Source organism: Eriocheir sinensis, chromosome 37 (assembly GCF_024679095.1).
Source record: "Eriocheir sinensis breed Jianghai 21 chromosome 37, ASM2467909v1, whole genome shotgun sequence".
In the NCBI taxonomy this organism is placed as follows: domain Eukaryota; kingdom Metazoa; phylum Arthropoda; class Malacostraca; order Decapoda; family Varunidae; genus Eriocheir; species Eriocheir sinensis.
This window is the reverse complement of record NC_066545.1, coordinates 1,631,920-1,647,353: the sequence shown is the minus strand read 5'-3', so window position 1 is coordinate 1,647,353 and position 15,434 is coordinate 1,631,920. Positions and strand designations below refer to the sequence as shown.

The window sequence follows — 15,434 nt, the reverse complement described above, 5'->3', positions numbered from 1 at the left end:
TATGGTCATATTAGTTTTGCATGAGCCCATTAAAAGCGTAGGCATAGCGACAACACAATCAAGACTGGCAATCACCTAGTGCCCAAGATGAAAAGGGGTAAAAACTTGTTGTGCCAAACTTCAGAACTACAGATATGATGAATCTGGAGGAACCTCAGTGAAACCTGTAGCAGAAACAAAGAAATAAGGATAAAATAAAGTAAGATGTACACTAACACACACTGTGTGTGTTCATTGCCTTACCAAATGAAATTGTTTCATTACATGTCAAAAGGGACCCATCCATTATATGGTGTTACAGAAAAACAAGCTTGCATAGCAGGAATTCGCATAGTGTGAATACATATACTTGTGGGAAAAATGGTATATGGGCGGCACTGCCCTGAATGACTGGCCTTTATTGCACCGTCGCCTCCCTCATCAAGCGCCCCACGGCCACGCCGCAGGACATCAAGAAAGCGAACATACTTATATATACACCTTTACTGTATTGACATGAACTGGACATAATGCTGTAAATAATTTCAAAATTACTGTAGCAATGAAGTGCTGAGGGTGAGATGGTTGCGGAGGCACTGAGCAGCAGCGCTGCAAAACAAAGGAAAGTGGAAGTGTGTACCATGCTTTCTACAGTGGCCTTACACGTTACACGTCGCCAATCTTTCATTTACATGATGAAAGAAACTAGAAGTTCCTCCGTTGCAGCACAGCGGGGAAATGATGTTGGGAAGTACAAATCTTGGCAGGAAAGCAGATAGTGATACAGTGCAAGGTTTTTAGCAAAACTTATTATACCTATAAGTACAACACCACAGACCACACTTTCATCACTTTTTCTACAAACCAGAGGGCCCAGTTACTGGTTCAAGTAACTCAAGTGGAACTCTTTAATTCAGGTGCAAGTTTAACTATTCATGGACATTTTGCATTAATGGCATTGCATTGAGAGTGCTGCTTGAACAGGCTACTTTATATAAGAAAGTCAACTAACCTTTTGTAGCCCTGATTCTCTATAAATTCCTGAAAAGAGTCTTCAGGGATTTCTTGCTCACTGTCCAGTAAGGATACATCATCATTTTCCTCTTCTGCTCGCTCTGCCTCCTGTGTCCTCAGCTGCTCCAATGCTCTGTGCAAGGGAAAAAGATGTTAGATGACTGTTGGAGTTGACATACTGTTTAGCCATCACTCTTCTCTTCCTTTAATATATCTACCTATATAATATAGTGCTGGCAGTGGCAGATGGTGTGAAGAGCAGCACACTGTCTAATACCACCAAACTTACTTGACCCCCTCTTTCCTTCTGATCTGCAAGGCTCGGAGGAATACCTACATCTAGCAATTCTATTGAGAGTCAAGGCCAGTGGCTATCAGCCTCCCACGGAATAGATGTATGCTCAACTATCACCCAATTTAGGGCCCCATCTGACTGCCACCCCCCTCATCATTTCCTCCCATCAAACCTACTGTGGGACCATAAAAGCTTCCCAAAGAACCCCAGATTGAAGCTATATCTGCACTGGTTAAGGAGAACAAATCTAACAAAGAAATAGCTGCAAACACAGGACTGTGACTCAGAACTGTGCAACACTGGTGCAGAAAAATTTGTGCCTCTGGGACATGCAACCACCATCTTATGGAGCTAGTGACAGTGGTGATGATGGAGCAGCAAAGGTGATGAATGGAGCTAGTGGTGGTGGTGGTGATGATGATGATGATGATAGAGGTAGTAGCAGAGGTGATGAATGGAGTTAGTGGTGGTGGCGATGATGGAGGTACTGGCAGAGGTGATGAATGGACATAGCTGGGCGTTATCGCGATACTTTATCGCTGATAACAAAATCAGGGTATCGGGCATTCACGAGAGACCAGTGTTTGTAAATAAAAGTGCCAGCTTTTGACGGTGGGGACGCCAAATAACACAACACCGGTTCAGGCGTTTCTAGTATTACCGTCCATATGTACATGTCAACGTGTGGTTTTCAGGTTTTTGTAAGTTTTCTAAAATACAGATTATGAAAATTTGAATTCATCTGTTTTTTATTTGAAATATCAATATACAGTACTGTCTCCAGGATTGCGAGTTTAAAGTTTGCGATTCACCGAGTTTGCGATAGGGACCCAAAAAATTAGGTTTATTGAAAACTGAAATTGTGATATGACACGAAAGAAAAAGGAAAAGGCTGCTAAAACCGGGTTTTTTCACACCTTGTTGTGGTCCTTGATTCCCATTTTCACTCTTACCCACCCCCTGGGCCTTTCCTTTGGCCGCAGGAAGCATGGTGAGTGGGATCTGGGCAGCCAGGCACATGTGCGAGCAGCCCTGACCACGCGCTGGGCTTGAGCAGCTGATGGGCGGCTGATGATGGTGATGATGATGAGGAGTGTGAGCGGTGTGGCCTTTGCATTGGTGCCACCCAAACATTATTTTCATTGGCGCCTGTGTGTGTGTGGCTGTATTTATTGTGGGCCCAGGCTCCTCAATTTGCTAATTCTTATTTTCCACATGTTGCGCAGGACTTCTTTTTTTCTTCCATCTCTTCTTTTTCAAAAAGAGGAGATGGAAGAAAAGAAAGGGGTCCAGTGCAACATGTGGAAAATAAGAACTGGCAAATTGGGAAGCCACACACACACACACGGGCCCCGACAAAAATACCGTTCAGGAGGCACTGATGTCACCGACACTCATCATCACCATCATCAGCCACCCGTCAGCTGTTTGGGCCCAGCGCGCAGCCGGGGCTGTCTGCACATGCGCTTGGCCACCTGGATGGGTGGCCAACTGCAAGATGTCGACGGTTTTCAATTTTCCCCATAAGAATGATGGTACAAAGTTTGCAATTTCAACATTTGCGACCCGCAACATCAACCTATTTATCGCAAACTTGGAAACAGTACTGTAGTATCGTTTTCGCCTATCGGACTTATCGCAAGCTAGAATCAGAGTTGTGGATTTATATTGGGTATCGATTATCGGTTATCGCCTACATTTGTGTCTCCAGTTAATGAATATCAGTTATCACCGATAAGGGTTTCCATTATCAGTTATCGGGTATCGAGAATAAGGTTTTCTGTTGTCGTGCCCGGCTATGTGAATGGAGCTAGTAGTGGTGGTGGTGATGGAGGTAGTAGCAGAGGTGATGAATGGAGCTAGTGGTGGTGGTGATGAATGGAGCTAGTGGTGGTGGTGATGAATGGAGCAGCAGAGCTGATGAATGGAGCTAGTGGTGGTGGTGATGAATGATGAATGAGGTGATGAATGGAGCTAGTGGTGGTGATGAATGGAGCTAGTGGTGGTGGTGATGAATGTCGCAGCAGAGGTGATGAATGGAGCGAGTGGTGGTGATGAATGGAGCTAGTGGTGGTGGTGATGAATGGAGCAGCAGAGGTGATGAATGGAGCTAGTGGTGGTGGTGATGAATGGAGCAGCAGAGGTGATGAATGGAGCTAGTGGTGGTGGTGATGAATGGAGCTAGTGGTGGTGGTGATGAATGGAGCAGCAGAGGTGATGAATGGAGCTAGTGGTGGTGGTGATGAATGGAGCTAGTGGTGGTGGTGATGATGGAGCAGCAGAGGTGATGAATGGAGCTAGTGGTGGTGGTGATGAATGGAGCAGCAGAGGTGATGAATGGAGCTAGTGGTGGTGGTGATGAATGGAGCAGCAGAGGTGATGAATGGAGCTAGTGGTGGTGGTGATGAATGGAGCAGCAGAGGTGATGAATGGAGCTAGTGGTGGTGGTGATGAATGGAGCAGCAGAGGTGATGAATGGAGCTAGTGGTGGTGGTGATGATGGAGCAGCAGAGGTGATGAATGGAGCTAGTGGTGGTGGTGATGAATGGAGCAGCAGAGGTGATGAATGGAGCTAGTGGTGGTGGTGATGATGGAGCAGCAGAGGTGATGAATGGAGCTAGTGGTGGTGGTGATGAATGGAGCAGCAGAGGTGATGAATGGAGCTAGTGGTGGTGGTGATGAATGGAGCAGCAGAGGTGATGAATGGAGCTAGTGGTGGTGGTGATGATGGAGCAGCAGAGGTGATGAATGGAGCTAGTGGTGGTGGTGATGGAGCAGCAGAGGTGATGAATGGAGCTAGTGGTGGTGGTGATGAATGGAGCAGCAGAGGTGATGAATGGAGCTAGTGGTGGTGGTGATGATGGAGCAGCAGAGGTGATGAATGGAGCTAGTGGTGGTGGTGATGATGGAGCAGCAGAGGTGATGAATGGAGCTAGTGGTGGTGGTGATGAATGGAGCAGCAGAGGTGATGAATGGAGCTAGTGGTGGTGGTGATGATGGAGCAGCAGAGGTGATGAATGGAGCTAGTGGTGGTGGTGATGATGGAGCAGCAGAGGTAATGAATGGACCTATTGGTGGTGGTGATGATGGAGCAGCAGGTGATGAATGGAGTTAGTGGTGGTGGTGATGATGGAGCAGCAGAGGTGATGAATGGAGCTAGTGGTGGTGGTGATGATGGAGCAGCAGAGGTGATGAATGGAGCTAGTGGTGGTGGTGATGATGGAGCAGCAGAGGTGATGAATGGACCTAGTGGTGGTGGTGATGATGGAGCAGCAGAGGTGATGAATGGAGCTAGTGGTGGTGGTGATGAATGGAGCTAGTGGTGGTGGTGATGAATGGAGCAGAAGTGATGAATGGAGCTAGTGGTGGTGGTGATGATGGAGCAGCAGAGGTGATGAATGGAGCTAGTGGTGGTGGTGATGATGGAGCAGCAGAGGTGATGAATGGACCTAGTGGTGGTGGTGATGAATGGAGCAGCAGAGGTGATGAATGGAGCTAGTGGTGGTGGTGATGATGGAGCAGCAGAGGTGATGAATGGAGCTTGTGGTTGTGGTGTTGATTGATGAGGAGTTGATGAATGGAGTTAGTGGTGGTGGTGATGATGTAGCTGCAGAGGTGATGAATGGAGCTAGTGGTGGTGGTGATGATGGAGCAGCAGAGGTGATGAATGGAGCTGGTGGTGGTGGTGATGATGGAGCAGCAGAGGTGATGAATGGAGCTGGTGGTGGTGGTGATGATGGAGCAGCAGAGGTGATGAATGGAGCTAGTGGTGGTGGTGATGATGGAGCAGCAGAGGTGATGAATGGAGCTGGTGGTGGTGGTGATGATGGAGCAGCACAGGTGATGAATGGAGCTAGTGGTGGTGGTGATGAATGGAGCAGCAGAGGTGATGAATGGAGCTAGTGGTGGTGGTGATGATGGAGCAGCACAGGTGATGAATGGAGCTAGTGGTGGTGGTGATGAATGGACCTAGTGGTGGTGGTGATGATGGAGCAGCACAGGTGATGAATGGAGCTAGTGGTGGTGGTGATGATGGAGCAGCACAGGTGATGAATGGAGCTAGTGGTGGTGGTGATGAATGGACCTAGTGGTGGTGGTGATGATGGAGCAGCAGAGGTGATGAATGGAGCTAGTGATGGTGGTGATGAATGGAGCAGCAGAGGTGATGAATGGAGCAGCAGAGGTGATGAATGGAGCTAGTGATGGTGGTGATGAATGGAGCAGCAGAGGTGATGAATGGAGCTAGTGATGGTGGTGATGAATGGAGCAGCACAGGTGATGAATGGAGCTAGTGATGGTGGTGATGAATGGAGCAGCAGAGGTGATGAATGGAGCTAGTGGTGGTGGTGATGATGGAGCAGCACAGGTGATGAATGGAGCTAGTGGTGGTGGTGATGAATGGAGCAGCAGAGGTGATGAATGGAGCTAGTGGTGGTGGTGATGATGGAGCTGCAGAGGTGATGAATGGACCTAGTGGTGGTGGTGTGATGGAGCAGCAGAGGTGATGAATGGAGCTAGTGGTGGTGGTGATGAATGGACCTAGTGGTGGTGGTGATGATGGAGCAGCAGAGGTGATGAATGGAGCTAGTGGTGGTGGTGATGAATGGAGCAGCAGAGGTGATGAATGGAGCTAGTGGTGGTGGTGATGGTGGAGCAGCAGAGGTGATGAATGGAGCTAGTGGTGGTGGTGATGATGGAGCAGCAGGTGATGAATGGACCTAGTGGTGGTGGTGATGAATGGAGCAGCAGAGGTGATGAATGGAGCTAGTGGTGGTGGTGATGAATGGAGCAGCAGAGGTGATGAATGGAGCTAGTGGTGGTGGTGGTGATGAATGGAGCTAGTGGTGGTGGTGATGAATGGAGCAGCAGAGGTGATGAATGGAGCTAGTGGTGGTGGTGATGATGGGGCAGCAGAGGTGATGAATGGAACTAGTGGTGGTGGTGGTGCAGCAGAGGTGATGAATGGAGCTGGTGGTGGTGCAGCAGAGGTGATGAATGGAGCTAGTGGTGGTGGTGATGAATGAAGCTAGTGGTGGTGGTGATGATGGAGCAGCAGAGGTGATGAATGGAGCTAGTGGTGGTGGTGATGATGGGGCAGCAGAGGTGATGAATGGAGCTAGTGGTGGTGGTGATGATGGGGCAGCAGAGGTGATGAATGGAGCTAGTGGTGGTGGTGATGAATGGAGCTAGTGGTGGTGGTGATGATGGGGCAGCAGAGGTGATGAATGGAGCTAGTGGTGGTGGTGATGAATGGAGCTAGTGGTGGTGGTGATGATGGGGCAGCAGAGGTGATGAATGGAGCTAGTGGTGGTGGTGATGAATGGAGCAGCAGAGGTGATGAATGGAGCTAGTGGTGGTGGTGATGATGGGGCAGCAGAGGTGATGAATGGAGCTAGTGGTGGTGGTGATGAATGGAGCTAGTGGTGGTGGTGATGATGGGGCAGCAGAGGTGATGAATGGAGCTAGTGGTGGTGGTGATGATGGAGCAGCAGAGGTGATGAATGGAGCTAGTGGTGGTGGTGATGATGGGGCAGCAGAGGTGATGAATGGAGCTAGTGGTGGTGGTGATGAATGGAGCAGCAGAGGTGATGAATGGAGCTAGTGGTGGTGGTGATGAATGGAGCTAGTGGTGGAATAGATGAATGGAACTAGTGGTGGTGGTGATGGTGGGGCAGCAGAGGTGATGAATGGAGCTAGTGGTGGTCTTGATGAATGGAGCTAGTGGTGGTGGTGATGAATGGAGCAGCAGAGGTGATGAATGGAGCTAGTGGTGGTGGTGATGAATGGAGCTAGTGGTGGTCTTGATGAATGGAGCTAGTGGTGGTGGTGATGAATGGAGCTAGTGGTGGTCTTGATGAATGGAGCTAGTGGTGGTGGTGATGAATGGAGCAGCAGAGGTGATGAATGGAGCTAGTGGTGGTGGTGATGAATGGAGCTAGTGGTGGTGGTGATGGTGGGGCAGCAGAGGTGATGAATGGAGCTAGTGGTGGTGGTGATGATGGAGCAGCAGAGGTGATGAATGGAGCTAGTGGTGGTGGTGATGATGGAGCAGCAGAGGTGATGAATGGAGCTAGTGGTGGTGGTGATGAATGGACCTAGTGGTGGTGGTGATGATGGAGCAGCAGAGGTGATGAATGGAGCTAGTGGTGGTGGTGATGAATGGAGCTAGTGGTGGTGGTGATGATGGAGCAGCAGAGGTGATGAATGGAGCTAGTGGTGGTGGTGATGATGGAGCAGCAGAGGTGATGAATGGAGCTAGTGGTGGTGGTGATGATGGAGCAGCAGAGGTGATGAATGGAGCTAGTGGTGGTGGTGATGATGGAGCAGCAGAGGTGATGAATGGAGCTAGTGGTGGTGGTGATGAATGGACCTAGTGGTGGTGGTGATGATGGAGCAGCAGAGGTGATGAATGGAGCTAGTGGTGGTGCTGATGAATGGACCTAGTGGTGGTGGTGATGATGGAGCAGCAGAGGTGATGAATGGAGCTAGTGGTGGTGGTGATGATGGAGCAGCAGAGGTGATGAATGGAGCTAGTGGTGGTGGTGATGATGGAGCAGCAGAGGTGATGAATGGAGCTAGTGGTGGTGGTGATGAATGGAGCCAGTGGTGGTGGTGATGGGGCAGAGGTGATGAATGGAGCTAGTGGTGGTGGTGATGATGGGGCAGCAGAGGTGATGAATGGAGCTTGTGGTGGTGGTGATGAATGGAGCCAGTGGTGGTGATGGCAGCAGAGGTGATGAATGGAGCTAGTGGTGGTGGTGATGAATGGAGCTAGTGGTGGTGGTGATGGTGGGGCAGCAGAGGTGATGAATGGAGCCAGTGGTGGTGGTGATGGTGGGGCAGCAGAGGTGATGAATGGAGCTAGTGGTGGTGGTGATGAATGGAGCCAGTGGTGGTGGTGATGGTGGGGCAGCAGAGGTGATGAATGGAGCCAGTGGTGGTGGTGATGGTGGGGCAGCAGAGGTGATGAATGGAGCTAGTGGTGGTGGTGATGAATGGAGCTAGTGGTGGTGATGGTGGGGCAGCAGAGGTGATGAATGGAGCCAGTGGTGGTGGTGATGGTGGGGCAGCAGAGGTGATGAATGGAGCTAGTGTTTGTGGTTATGGAGTCGCAGCAGAGGTGATGAATGGAGCAAGTGGTCGTGGTGATGGTGGTGCACCAGAGGTGATGAATGGAGCTAGTTGTTGTTGTGATTGTGGGGCAGCAGAGGTGATGAATGGAGCCAGTGGTGGTGGTGATGGTGGGGCAGCAGAGGTGATGAATGGAGCTAGTGGTGGTGGTGATGGTGGGGCAGCAGAGGTGATGAATGGAGCCAGTGGTGGTGGTGATGGTGGGGCAGCAGAGGTGATGAATGGAGCCAGTGGTGGTGGTGATGGTGGGGCAGCAGAGGTGATGAATGGAGCTAGTGGTGGTGGTGTTGGTGGGGCATCTGAGGTGATGAATGGAGCCAGTGGTGGTGGTGATGGTGGGGCAGCAGAGGTGATGAATGGAGCTAGTGGTGGTGGTGATGAATGGGGCCAGTGGGGGTGGATATGGTGGCAGCAGAGGTGATGAATGGAGCCAGTGGTGGTGGTGATGGTGGGGCAGCAGAGGTGATGAATGGAGCTAGTGGTGGTGGTGATGAATGGAGCCAGTGGTGGTGGTGATGGTGGGGCAGCAGAGGTGATGAATGGAGCTAGTGGTGGTTGTGATGAATGGAGAAAGTCGTGGTGGTGATGGTGGGGCAGCAGAGGTGATGAATGGAGCCAGTGGTGGTGGTGATGGTGGGGCAGCAGAGGTGATGAATGGAGCTAGTGGTGGTGGTGATGGTGGGGCAGCAGAGGTGATGAATGGAGCTAGTGGTGGTGGTGATGAATGGAGCTAGTGGTGGTGGTGATGGTGGGGCAGCAGAGGTGATGAATGGAGCTAGTGGTGGTGGTGATGGTGGGGCAGAGGTGATGAATGGAGCCAGTGGTGGTGGTGATGGTGGAAGGCAGAGGTGATGAATGGAGCTAGTGGTGGTGGTGATGGTGGGGCAGCAGAGGTGATGAATGGAGCCAGTGGTGGTGGTGATGGTGGGGCAGCAGAGGTGATGAATGGAGCCAGTGGTGGTGGTGATGGTGGGGCAGCAGAGGTGATGAATGGAGCTAGTGGTGGTGGTGATGGTGGGGCAGCAGAGGTGATGAATGGAGCCAGTGGTGGTGGTGATGGTGGGGCAGCAGAGGTGATGAATGGAGCTAGTGGTGGTGGTGATGAATGGAGCCAGTGGTGGTGGTGATGGTGGCAGCAGAGGTGATGAATGGAGCCAGTGGTGGTGGTGATGGTGGCAGCAGAGGTGATGAATGGAGCTAGTGGTGGTGGTGATGAATGGAGCCAGTGGTGGTGGTGATGGTGCAGCAGAGGTGATGAATGGAGCTAGTGGTGGTGATGAATGGAGCCAGTGGTGGTGGTGATGGTGGGGCAGCAGAGGTGATGAATGGAGCCAGTGGTGGTGGTGATGTTTGGGCAGAGGTGATGAATGGAGCTAGTGGTGGTGGTGATGAATGGAGCTAGTGGTGGTGATGGTGGGGCAGCAGAGGTGATGAATGGAGCTAGTGGTGGTGGTGGAGATGAATGGAGCTAGTGGTGGTGGTGATGGTGGGGCAGCAGAGGTGATGAATGGAGCTAGTGGTGGTGGTGATGAATGGAGCTAGTGGTGGTGGTGATGAATGGAGCTAGTGGTGGTGGTGATGGTGGGGCAGCAGAGGTGATGAATGGAGCTAGTGGTGGTGGTGATGAATGGAGCTAGTGGTGGTGGTGATGGTGGGGCAGCAGAGGTGATGAATGGAGCTAGTGGTGGTGGTGATGATGGAGCAGCACAGGTGATGAATGAAGCTAGTGGTGGTGGTGATGATGGAGCAGCACAGGTGATGAATGAAGCTAGTGGTGGTGGTGATGATGGAGCAGCACAGGTGATGAATGAAGCTAGTGGTGGTGGTGATGATGGAGCAGCACAGGTGATGAATGGAGCCAGTGGTGGTGGTGATGATGGAGCAGCACAGGTGATGAATGAAGCTAGTGGTGGTGGTGATGAATGGAGCAGCAGAGGTGATGAATGGAGCTAGTGGTGGTGGTGATGATGGAGCAGCACAGGTGATGAATGGAGCTAGTGGTGGTGGTGATGAATGGACCTAGTGGTGGTGGTGGTGATGGAGCAGCAGAGGTGATGAATGGAGCTAGTGGTGGTGGTGATGATGGAGCAGCAGAGGTGATGAATGGAGCTAGTGGTGGTGGTGATGAATGGACCTAGTGGTGGTGGTGATGATGGAGCAGCACAGGTGATGAATGGAGCTAGTGGTGGTGATGAATGGACCTAGTGGTGGTGGTGATGATGGAGCAGCAGAGGTGATGAATGGAGCTAGTGGTGGTGGTGATGAATGGAGCAGCAGAGGTGATGAATGGAGCTAGTGGTGGTGGTGATGGTGGAGCAGCAGAGGTGATGAATGGAGCTAGTGGTGGTGGTGATGAATGGAGCAGCAGAGGTGATGAATGGAGCTAGTGGTGGTGGTGATGAATGGAGCAGCAGAGGTGATGAATGGAGCTAGTGGTGGTGGTGATGAATGGAGCTAGTGGTGGTGGTGATGAATGGAGCAGCAGAGGTGATGAATGGAGCTAGTGGTGGTGGTGATGATGGGGCAGCAGAGGTGATGAATGGCACTAGTGGGGGTGGTGGTGCAGCAGAGGTGATGAATGGAGCTGGTGGTGGTGCAGCAGAGGTGATGAATGGAGCTAGTGGTGGTGGTGATGAATGGAGCTAGTGGTGGTGGTGATGATGGGGCAGCAGAGGTGATGAATGGAGCTAGTGGTGGTGGTGATGATGGGGCAGCAGAGGTGATGAATGGAGCTAGTGGTGGTGGTGATGATGGGGCAGCAGAGGTGATGAATGGAGCTAGTGGTGGTGGTAATGATGGGGCAGCAGAGGTGATGAATGGAGCTAGTGGTGGTGGTGATGAATGGAGCTAGTGGTGGTGGTGATGATGGGGCAGCAGAGGTGATGAATGGAGCTAGTGGTGGTGGTGATGAATGGAGCTAGTGGTGGTGGTGATGATGGGGCAGCAGAGGTGATGAATGGAGCTAGTGGTGGTGGTGATGAATGGAGCAGCAAAGTTGATGAATGGAGATAGTGGTGGTGGTGATGATGGGGCAGAGGTGATGAATGGAGCTAGTGGTGGTGGTGATGAATGGAGCTAGTGGTGGTGGTGATGATGGGGCAGCAGGTGATGAATGGAGCTAGTGGTGGTGGTGATGATGGGGCACAGGTGATGAATGGAGCTAGTGGTGGTGGTGATGATGGAGCACAGGTGATGAATGGAGCTAGTGGTGGTGGTGATGATGGAGCAGCAGAGGTGATGAATGGAGCTAGTGGTGGTGGTGATGATGGAGCAGCAGGTGATGAATGGAGCTAGTGGTGGTGGTGATGATGGAGCAGCACAGGTGATGAATGGAGCTAGTGGTGGTGGTGATGATGGAGCAGCACAGGTGATGAATGGAGCTAGTGGTGGTGGTGATGATGGAGCAGCAGAGGTGATGAATGGAGCTAGTGGTGGTGGTGATGATGGAGCAGCACAGGTGATGAATGGAGCTAGTGGTGGTGGTGATGATGGAGCAGCACAGGTGATGAATGGAGCTAGTGGTGGTGGTGATGATGGAGCAGCAGAGGTGATGACTGGAGCTAGTGGTGGTGGTGATGATGGAGCAGCACAGGTGATGAATGAAGCTAGTGGTGGTGGTGATGGTGGAGCAGCAGCGATGATGAATGAAGCTAGTGGTGGTGGTGATGATGGAGCAGCACAGGTGATGAATGGAGCTAGTGGTGGTGGTGATGATGGAGCAGCACAGGTGATGAATGAAGCTAGTGGTGGTGGTGATGGTGGAGCAGCAGAGGTGCACTTTCCTTTCCTCCCTTTTCGTAATTTCTTCTCTCTCTCTCTCTCTCTCTCTCTCTCTCTCTCTCTCTCTCTCTCTCTCTCTCTCTCTCTCTCTCTCTCTCTCTCTCTCTCTCTCTCTCTCTCTTCAATACTGACAGTCTTACCACCACCACCACCATCAGTGATGGCAATAGTATTAAACAAAGTACTCCATGCACTCCAATCCCTCAAAACAAATACACGTCCAAGACCAGGCAATGTATATGCTATATGTATTACTTAAAGACAAAAAGCAAAATATTCTCCTCTCTCACATCCTTCTTTGACACAGGAAACAGCTAAAGGCCTGTTTTCTTTAATGGTAGACAAATTATAAAATTGTGCATAGATATATCACCGGACTGAAGAAGTTGAGAGTGGAGGGGGACTTACTCCATGATGGTCTGTCGTTGGGGTTCATCATCTCTCAGTAATCTGATTTTGCCCAGAGCCAAGGTGAGGTCCAGCTGGCGACGCTTATCAGGCAGTGCCATGCAGTCTAACCCTTCCAGCTCCACAAAATCCTTCTCCTGAGGGAGGAAGGGTAAGGCAGAAGTGAGTTGTGATAACGTCTTAACAGATCTACTATTGGCAAAGGTAATAGAGGCAAAGAGAGTGAAGGAGAAAAAATATAGCATACACTAAACTGACCCAGCAGCCCGTATTTCTCAGTGTAATCTTAATAATGATTCAGGGGTTGAGAAACTTGCCATACGAGGAAAGACTCAAACAGTTAAACTTGCATTCTCTAGAAAGGCGAAGGGTGCGTGGAGACATGATCGAGGTTTATAAATGGATGAAGGGCTTTAATAAGACATTCATAAGGTTTTGTTGGTAAGAGAACCGATAAATTCAGATTCAACAGGGACATAGGCAAAATTGGTTTACTAATAGGGTGGTGGATGAGTGACAATTGTCACATTCAAAATAGACTAGATAAATTCATGGACATGTTCTATATATGCAGTGCTGCTAGTTACTTAATAATAATCATGTACTTATTTCCATACCAATCACACTGAATAGTCATGATCATATCATATTCAATATAACTCATTCATACACTCCTTATCATAACAGTAACCCCTACAGTAAGGTGATGCCTATGTCATCATCATGGAGCCTCAGAATGATAAATAGTGATGCCTATGTTAGTGTCATGAAGCCTACTAGCCTTCTAGTCTACCATATATGTAATAGGCTTTTGAATATTTTTGTTTTTCTTATAAAATGTAACTTGACATGGAAAATTATTATTAATGTTACTACTTTAAGGTCATAGAAAGACAAGTTTAGTTTACCTAGCCAGGACTCGAAACACAGCCATGGCGCACGCTGCCACCCTCACTGTACAGAGATTAAAACAAGATGCTCACCCTGCATCTCACCCAATCTCAACTCGACAGGGGGCGACCACATCTTTAATCAAGCCCCAACTATTAACCTCCATACAGTGAGGGTGGCAGCGTGCGCCGCACCTGTGGTATGAGATCTGGCTGGGAAGACCACATATCAACCCGGACTCTAGATTGCAGGCTCAAAGATGAACTCTGAGGGGGGGCAGCATTAGCCAATGAAAGATGATGCCTCTATAAACACTTGCCTATGCCACAATGGGCTAGGACCATCCATCAGGCCCTATCAAGAAAGCTTGCCAGTGCCATAGGCAGAGGGGGGAAAAAAAAAGAAAAAAAAAAATATCTGAATTTCCGACGCACGGGGACTGTTTACTGTACCAAGCCTGTAAGCAAGACCCTGTACTGAAGGGTCAAGCCAATCAGGTGGAAGGGGTGCAAGAGCTGGGGCTAAAGGGTCATCTTACTGTACGTTGACTATAGCAGGAAGCTACCACCATCATGTTCCATCATGACAACCATGCTGCTACACACAGTCACTAATCTAAGGAGGTTGAGAGATGAGGTAAGGTAAGGAGAAGTTATTTACAAGATATCACTAACATAATTTTGATTGCAAAGAAAGATGGAGGAAAAATAATTAAGAGATAATGCATATTGTTTTGGCACACACTTGGGAAAGTCAGCAACATACCTACATCCTGTACTAACCGAAGAGAGGGAAAAAATCTGAGAATATTAAAAGAAAAGAAAAAGGCACCATCAGTAAAAACTTTTGGGAGTGTAACTGTGTAAAAAAGTTGGCAACACAGTATCTTCTACCATAACTTGTTACATCTGTCTATGGAATCAAAAGCTGTTGTGTTGGGAAGGGGATCTTACGTAACAGTGTTAAAAGCTGAGTGTGTATATGAAGACAACAAATGGAGTGAGTAAACAGAGGAAGCTATCAGCCATACAATGAATGGCTGATGGGGGTGTCAGGTAAGTGATACAAAGGGGACAAGTAGAGGCAGTATCAATATCAGGCCTTACCTGCACATCTGCCAATTCCCTCAGATTGCTTCCATAGAACACCAAAACATCCACCTCCAGACTGCCAGGAGGACTGAAGACCCGATTGTGATCCTCCACTTTCTTGGTGGGGTCATAATTGATCTGCAGTAAAATGATGTGGAGAGGGAGAGTGGAAGGGAGAAGTCATGATGAATCCTGTGTGTGTGTGTGTGTGTGTGTGTGTGTGTGTGTATATATATATATATATATATATATATATATATATATATATATATATATATATATATATATATATATATATATATATATATATATATATATATATATATATATATATATATACCGTATTTCACTCCAATAAGATGAACCTATAATTTGGCAAGATATATTTAGAAAAAAATATAAAACCTCCACATTTTCCCTGAACTTAATGTGTATTCAGAATTACATGTAGCCACCTTACTTACAATAATTATGACTATGACACCACATGTTGCTCTGTGTCCTTTGTGTTCAAAGTGTTCCACTGTTGGTTGAAGAAGTAAACTGCTCTTACCCCGAGCAACTGTGACTTTCAAATGGTAAACAAAAGTGTTGGTTGGTAGATTCACTCACTGCGCAGTGTGCAAGCGGTAACTTTTGCCGAGCTACTGAGGGAACTAATCACATGGGAATATTACGTTCGATGGGCAATCTTGGTCTTTATCTTGACTTACAGGGACCGCATACCTACTTTCAAGTAGAAATAGATGTTGATTCATTTCTTTCAATCATATTATGTTGTAACATATGTAGTTATTTTTAAAATGAGAAACAAAAATGCGTTTCATTCACGGATATCCGCTCTT

General features: G+C 48.9%; 1 protein-coding gene across 5 annotated transcripts in view; it reads right to left on the bottom strand.

Moving 5' to 3' along the window:
* LOC127008051 (uncharacterized) overlaps positions 1 to 15,434 on the bottom strand; it is a 112,978-nt gene that overhangs the window by 41,723 nt on the left and 55,821 nt on the right. For all 5 annotated transcript variants that reach the window (XM_050879573.1, XM_050879576.1, XM_050879577.1 and 2 more), the window contains exons 7-9: positions 14,605 to 14,727; positions 12,608 to 12,744; positions 992 to 1,126 (exon numbers count right to left, since the gene is read on the bottom strand). In XM_050879573.1, coding sequence (XP_050735530.1) covers positions 992 to 1,126; positions 12,608 to 12,744; positions 14,605 to 14,727 — 395 coding nt within the window. The remainder of the gene's footprint in view (positions 1 to 991; positions 1,127 to 12,607; positions 12,745 to 14,604; positions 14,728 to 15,434) is intronic.